The 7,968-nt window shown below is 51.0% G+C and overlaps 1 protein-coding gene across 4 annotated transcripts in view; it reads right to left on the bottom strand.

Annotated features, from left to right (window-relative positions):
* Window positions 1-5,216, bottom strand: part of KDM5C (lysine demethylase 5C) — a 32,814-nt gene extending 27,598 nt beyond the window's left edge. For 2 of the 4 annotated variants that reach the window (XM_019717696.3, XM_019717694.3), the window contains exons 1-2: window positions 4,757-5,216; window positions 596-673 (exon numbers count right to left, since the gene is read on the bottom strand). In XM_019717696.3, the coding sequence (XP_019573255.2) occupies window positions 596-673; window positions 4,757-4,906 (228 nt within the window). In that variant the 5' untranslated portion in view covers window positions 4,907-5,216. The remainder of the gene's footprint in view (window positions 1-595; window positions 674-4,756) is intronic. The other 2 variants (XM_074324267.2, XM_019717695.3) reach the window with 2 other exon arrangements.
* Window positions 5,217-7,968: the final 2,752 nt, after the last annotated feature.

Raw genomic sequence — 7,968 nt, forward strand, 5'->3', positions numbered from 1 at the left:
TCATTAACCCAGGACATTTTCAAGCCCTTAGTGGAAAACCTCACCTACCCACACAAAGGGCCTGGACTTCCTGTACAGAACAAAAGGGAGAGGGAAAAATCTACCTGCCTGACCTCCGGCCCAAGTTTGTAACCATTCCAGCCTCCACACAGACCAGTGTTTGTGTTGTTCCCACCCATCTCCGTCACTAGGCACCATGGAAGGAACGATAGGAAGCACAGGGTTGTGGATGAATTGGATGACGAGGCTGAACTCATCTGGCCAAACAAGGGTCTTGGCCACCTCCACACTTCCCTCTTGTGGAGTCAGGTAAGGTAGGTAATTGACAGGGGAGCTTCAGAAGTAGCAACCGTTTGTGGGGAAGGGACAGCCCCAGCCTTTGGGCTACGACACCAGAAACGCTAAATGCCCCGCTCTCAGTTATAGTTAGAGCCCTAAAGCTTCCTCCATGCCCTCCATGCAACTTCACAGAAGAGAGAATAAAGAATAAAGGCCCAGGCAACAGGTACCTTAGCCAGAGAAGGTATGAGGGAGGAGGGGCCAGAGCTCAGGTTTCCATTCTCCCAACCCCGCCACCAGCTGTTAGTCTTCTCACCTCTAGTTCATTCAGCCTCTGGATTCGGGGAGTAAATCTGAAGTTGTCCACTTCTACAGCAAAGGGTGGCTGCCAGTCCTGAGGGGGTACAGAGGGGAAAGGGAGTTGGGTTATTCCAGCGTAGCACAAGACCAGAGGGCACCAAAAGTAGCTCAGCACTCCATTCACCTTCCCAAACCCGTAGCCACCCCTGACTTTTTAACCTGCAGACACTCGGCCCAGTTGCACCACAGAGAACTCAGAAGAGGGCCTTAGCAGCCCCTCAAGTCCACCCCCAACGCCTCAGGCCCTGGGAACCTTCTTCCAAGTCCCTCCCAACAGTAAAGTGCTAGGATTTCAAGAAACAGAGAGATGGGGCCCCAAACAGTTGACCCCAAACTCTCCCTACATCCACGTGAAACCCCTCATCCCCTAGGCATGTGCTGTGTGTGGGACACACAGTCTGGAAGTCCGGGAAAGCGCGCAGGATCTGGAGTCAGAAGACCTGGGTTCACGTTCTAGCTCCACTACTGACTAGCTATGGGATTTTACCTTTCTCAGCCTGTTTTCTTGTCTGTAAGGTGGCAATAGAAACTCTTGCCCCGGCTTCCTCATAAGACTAATATGGAAAATTAAACTGGTTTTCAAATCAAAATGTTATTCAAAGGCACCATTATTAAGACTTAACATCTAAGGCTGACCCCACTACCCAATACACATGCAGGGTGGCTCAGCTCTGATTCTGGCAGGATTTAAAGGTCTAGGCCTGTACTGTCTGTTCTCTCATTTTAAAGGGCCTGAGACAGACAGTGCAGGGACGAGCAAGGAACAGGGAGCAAGAATGTGTATCAACCACCCAGCCTGGGAGGCTCTTGTGGGTCCTCTCTCAAACACCTGCCAGCAAGAGGCAGGGGAGGAAGCAGCGGGGGGGCTTGGGGGGGGTGCGGTGTAGTGCTGGGATGTCCAACTATGGTGGCAAAGAACGGGAGGTTTTGGGGAGGAGGAGGGAGGTCAGAGGAAGATCACGATAATAAAAGTGGGGAAGACTCTGCCCTGCCACGTTGGAGCTTGCTGTGTCCCGCCCAAAAGGTGGCTGTGGAGAGCCCCCTCCCCAACACCCTCCTCTTCGAAACCTCCCATGCAGTCCTCTTCTCCCCAGAGGCCTGGCTCCTGCTGCGACGGTGAGAACCTACAGTAACCTACACCAATGCCCTCATTTTACGAATGGGGAAAGTGAGGCCCAGAGAAGAAATGTGATTTCTCCACAATCACCTGCTGAGTCAGTGGGAGAGTCAAGACTAGAACCCAGGTCTTCTGACTGCCAGGCCAAGGCTCTTCGCACCGCCCCAGGCTACCCGTGCTCACACATACATAAGGGGGGGTGGGCAGTAAAAGGAAACAAAAAGCTGTTGGCCTCTTTTGTATGCACATATTTAGAAAAGGGGCCCGAGGACTCATCCTTGCATCCACACATACGTCCCCCAACCTCCACACAGGTAGCAAACACCTGGAGCTCAGTGAAGCAGGGGCTTAAAAAAACCACACGGTTAGAGCTCCATGCTCCTAACTCCTAACTCCGAAGGCTGCCGGTTCGATTCCCACATGGGCCAATGGGCTCTCAACCACAAGGTTGCTGGTTCGACTCCTGCAAGGGATGGTGGGCTGTGCCCCCTGCAAATAGCAATGGCATCTGGACCTGGAGCTGAGCTGTGCCCTCCACAACTAAGACTGAAAGGGCAACAACTTGACTTGGGAAAAAAACAACAAAAATAACAGAGTAAAATGTTATAGCTCAAGCCCAGACACGCTCCCTGTGCCTTCTTGCCTCCTATTAGTAGGGCACTCCCCTCAGTGCAAGTAGCCCAGGTAGAAAGGTGCTCAAACCCCAAACTCCAGGCACCCTTCTTTCCTGTTGAATCAAGTTCCAGATAAGAATAAGAGCAACTTCAAGCAACCTGACAGGAAGTGGCAGAAGCAGAATCCTAGAGCAGGAGGAGCTGTGGGTGCACCAGACAGCTGAGGAGGGCCAGCAAACCTCCCTGCCTGGCTCTCCCTGGAACCGACGAGCTTCCCATCCTGCCTTCAGCCTCACTCTCCCGTGTTTGTGTGCCAAACATGCAGTGCCTCAGTTCGAGCAGGAAGGTGCTAAAAAGGCTGACTACCTGATGCAGGAGGCAAGGCCCTGCCCAGCTCCCCTGGGTGTGCTCCGGGGCACCAACACTCTCCTCTCACCCATCTTCCCCAAGAGTAGCAGTCACCTGTCTAGCAATTCAGAACCCAAATGGCCCTTCCTCAGACAAACAAACCTCCATTTCCAAGCACCCACTGATACATAGGTTCCCACCCCAGGCCCAACCACTACTTGGGTGAGTGCTTCAAATTCCAGCCAGGAGGCCTGGCTGCCTAAAGGTGGCTGAGCAGCAGCCTGACAAGAGGAAAAACAACAACAGAAAACAGAACAAAACCAGACAGCCAGGTCTCCTGAATTGGAGAAGCACACTGTTGAGGTAGAGAAAAGAAGCGTAACAAAGGACGGCCCCCTGCAAAGGACAGTCTCACACACATTAGGGACGTGTCATTTTTTTCCCTTCCTGGTCCCCCAACGGAGGGTAACAACACCTGCACAGGGCCAGCCTGCCGAGATAAATCCAAGATAGAAAAAAATGGAAAGTCAGGCCCCCACTATCCTCTACGTCAGACATTGCCTCCTTGAGGCTGCCCAGGATTCAGCTTGTCCTTTCTGCTAGCCTTCCTGACCTCTCACTACCCACTGCCACTCCCTCACCACGGACAAGGATACTTCAGAGATCTGTGGCCAGGCTCCAACAAGGAAGAAATGAGCTTACCCAACACCTCCCAGAGGATCCATTTGAAACCAGCCTAGATCTGTGGCAGAGCACCAGAAAGCACTAAGTTAAATAAGAAGGCCTGCGGTGCCCTCCTCAGGTGGCAGAGAGGCTTCCCATCCCGTTTCAGCCAGGGACACCCACTCGGAAACATCCTGTTCCAGACAAACTCAATTTCTGCCCTTGGAATCCCAAGTGGTGACTGAACACACACGTCGTCATTTCTCCTCCATGCCAGCCTTTCCTAGCCCTTTGGGGACTTCTCCTGGCCTAAAGCCAGGCCTAGGAGCAAAGATATGCCCTTTGTTGCTGACCTCTGGGATTCAAGCATTCCAAAGGAGGCAGACTTCCATAGCTCCATTCTGTTTCTGGGAGTCCAAGAATACCCTATCCTCTGGGGCCTCCTACATCCTGGGACAGAGCGGAGTAGAAACCCTCTGAGAAGGACTCATACCCCACCAAGCCGACTGGTCCAAGCCTCTCCATAGAAGTCAAGTCTGGGGAGGGGTGATGTGTGGCAAAGTCCCGGATACTGCCTTCCACTAGGAAAAGAAAGGGACAATTCCCTGAACCCATCTCAGGGGAGCCAGACAGAGCACTCGCTGTGAGACTGATTTCCTGACTGATCTACCAGGCCAGCCTGATATTATCATAGATGGATTGGCCTGGCAGGATGTGAGTAAATATGAGTCAATTCACATAGGAGCAAACCAATGACCACATCAAACACCTTCGCAGTCACAATAATTACCACTTATCTAGTGCCTACTACACATAGACGCGACCTAGTTTAACCGAATTTTTGAAATAACCCTTCGTGGAACCCATTTCACAGGCTCAGAGAAATTATATTACTTGTCCAAGGTCACACAGCTGGGAAGCTGCAGAGTGGTGTTTTGAACTCAGGTCTGTCTCCCTTCAGAGCTTCCCCCTACACCACACCGCCTGCCTTAAGAGAAGTGATGACAGTAGATGGGGGAAAGGCCTTATTTAGTGAAGCCTTGACCTGGAGGGTCTGGGGTAACTAAGAGATGTGTGGGTGCCTGTCTGAACTGTCCCGGCCCACTAGGCATCCCTGTCTGGACCCTTACTAGGAGTGATTCCGAAAGGCGAAGTGGGAGTGGGGGTGGGTCTGAGCCCAGGTCACTTGGGGGCCTCAGATCACGGGGACCCCTGGCCCCAGCACCCTTTCTCCGACCCGCGCCGCATCCACAACGGTCTCAGCCACCCCATTTTCCCCACATCTCAAGCTGCCCACCCCCACCCCCCAGACTCCCCCGTCAGCTACTCTAGGTCCCTGGCCTCGCCGCGGGCGACCACCGGCCCCGGGCCTTACCGCGGGTGGGCGGATCTTGCAAATGCCCGACTTCTCGGCGATGGGCCTGATTTTCGCGATGTAGCCAAGAGGGTCTCGGAACTCGGCCCAGCTAGGTTCGAACACCGGGCACTCCGGCGGTGGTAGGAAGTCGTCAGACCCCGGCTCCATGGTGGGCCCTAGGACTGCAGGGTTCGGACCACCCTTAAGGACTCATGGCGGACGCTGCTGTATGAAACCGAGGCACTGCTCGGAGACTAGGCCCTAAGCGGGGCGGCCGCCACCCGCCGGGGGCCAAGGGGGCGTGTTGCTTGCCGCGCACTGAGAGGCACAGGCTGACGCTGCTGCTACCGCCTCTTCGTCCTGCTCCGTTCCTTCCAAACTCAGCCGCTGCCGCCCAACTCCCGCAGCCTTCACGACCACAGCTACCTCCCAACCGCCGCGGCCTTCATCGCCGCCGCCGCCATCTTGGTTTGTCAGCGCCCCCCCCTTCCCTCACCACAACAAACCGGATCCCTCCGCGGGATGTCCCTCCGAGCCTCGTATATCTTGTATGAGGCCGGGCCCTAGGAAGCCTTCATCCCGTGGGGACAAAGCAGATGGGCAGGCGTGGGTTCCCTATTTGGAAGCGGGAACTCAAAAGTAGGTCCCAGGCTGAGAGCAAATAGTCCTCCTCTGCAGCGGAGGAGCAAAATTGTAATTAAACTGCCGGATCCTTTTTCCGGATGGACCGGCGGTGCACGTTTAAAGGCCAGTGGTGCGCATGCGCGTTATGGAGACAGACCGGAAGAGGAGCTGGGGTTGGTGGGCGGTAGACCGAAACTGGCACCCCCCCTTCGATGACCTCAGCCCTGGCGGGAGCCCCGCCCCAACATTCTCTCCTCCCTCCTCTTTCCGGTGTGGGCCGCTGAAGGCAGCTCTCGTTGCCTGATTGCGGGCGACACCTTGTGCCAGCCGGCAGGTTAGGGGAAACGTAACGAGCTCCCAGCTCTAGGCGCTGACACCTCTGGGGCTTTGAAAGAAGGAAGGCAGGAGGCTGCTCACTCCCCAGGCATTATAGATTTTTAGAATCCTGGGCCCCAGGGAAAGGAAGGAAATATTTATTTCATCCAAGGTTATGCGTAGGGACCTCTCAGGGATGGGGCTTCCATTGTGACCCCCAAAGAGTCATTGTCAGCATTTTAATGAACACTTTAAACTGTTCTGTATGCACTTTTATTGTGTGCATATTTGTGGAATGTACTACAAAATAAGCCTGAGTGTATATAGTATTTTAACTATTGAATATTGGATGTTTAGCAGCAGCGTATTTATCACCTCTCAGTGCCTATGGTATGAGAAACACGGTGCCCATTTGTGAGTCTACTGTGTGCTTATCAAACATCTATGTACACGGATTGTATTTACTGTGGATAGCCCGTCACATGCATTTGAGTACCTTCTATGTGTACAGCTATTCTTATTGTGTACACATTTGTTGAACACTTTCTAAATCGGTTTATCACAACTACTTTGAATGAGGATCAAACCAGTACTTTGCTCATACATCAGGCATCTACTGTGTTTGAGGATCATCTGTGTTATTCAACAGGTGCACATAAAGTTTGAACACCTGCTGTGCACATAGAGTACTTGTGTACATGCTGATTAAGTGCTTATTTCGTGTTCCACCATCAGATTAAATTCCTTAAGGAGGGACCATGTGTGGACTTATACATCCTTAACACTTGGCATAGTAAGCAGTAAATTGATGTTGAGTAAACAACAGAAAAATGAATGTATACTTTTGAGCAGTCTTAGTATATACTGACTGAAAATAATATCAACTCTTTGCAAACATTTTCTGTGTATTAAGCATCTGCTGTATGCTCAAATATGTTTGAAGTGGTTAGGCAATATCATTCCTTCATTCAGTTAATTGTTGCTAATCACATACTGCGTCCCAGTTAGGTACATCATCCTGCCTGCTTCAGGACTGAGCTAAGCACAGCCTATCTGTGGGAGCAGGGCACACCCTGGGGTCAGACAGACCCGACTTCTAGTCCCACCAGCTCTGCCAATTTCTACTTATGTGACCTGGGCAACTCCCAGCTTCTGAAACAAATGGGGATGATAATATTAATACCTACCTGGCAGGACTGTTGTACAATACCTGGCAGACAGAAGGCCCTCAGTATCTGTTAACTAACTGTTATCTTTACTTCTGAGAGTCAACAACCAATATGTCAAATCTCATTAAGAATCTCTTTTGTGTCAGGCATTGTGCCTAGTGATTTCTTATTTTTTTATCACTTGAATCCTTATTTTACCTCGAATGTTTAGAATCTTTATCCCCACTTAGCTTGTGAAGAAACTTGTTCCAATTAATACAAATAGTGACATCTCTTTTCTAGTTTTTTAGGTGTCAGGGGAAACCTCAGCCCCTTTGCACTGGAAACACATGTGAATGACCCAACCAAACAACTGTCTAGATGGGAAACAGAAAACTAGGGAAGGTGATGCTAATACCAGTAAAATCACTAGCCTTTCACATGTGTAAGCACTGAACAGCCCACAGAGCTCTTTAATATAATTTCCCTTAATCTTTGCAACAGTCTTGGGAAAGATGTAGGTCAATTTACCCTTTCTGTAGATGAGGAACCATGTTCCAGAAAGATTGAACAACTTGCCCACTGTTACACAAGACGTTGCTGACTCTTGGTCAAATGCTCTTCATCTCATTTGCTCTCACCAGTAACAGAACTGGGCAGGAGAATGGTGAGAAGAATGAAGACGGTGGGAAAACATGCCAAATCCTAGGCTGAAGAAAGTTTGACCTTTCCATCTGGAGGCAGCTTAGTGAAGGACAAAGAGCATGAATCAGGAGTTGTGAGGCCAGGTTTGGGGTCTCAGTTCAGCCCAGGCTTCCCGTAGCCTTCTTTGAGGTCCTTAGCCCAGACATTCCCCCCACCATCCTGTAAATGCAAATGGAAATTGCATAGAGTCTTTAAAGCCAGTCAGATTCAATTCATTCACAAATATTTGTTAAATTTCTACTGTGCACCAGGCACTTTTCTGGGCCCTGGAAATATAATGGGGACCAAGACAGACATGGTCCTGGCTTTCCTGAAGCTGACATTCACCCACTGAGATCTGCCAAGTACCTCACCTCCTTGATCCTTGATTTTCTCATTTATCCAATGAAGTGCTATAATCCCTTCCTTACAGGGTAGTTATGAAGATTAGAAATAATG

The sequence above is a fragment of the Rhinolophus sinicus genome, chromosome 18 (assembly GCF_057876585.1).
Source record: "Rhinolophus sinicus isolate RSI-liver-muscle chromosome 18, RSI-T2T, whole genome shotgun sequence".
NCBI lineage: Eukaryota > Metazoa > Chordata > Mammalia > Chiroptera > Rhinolophidae > Rhinolophus > Rhinolophus sinicus.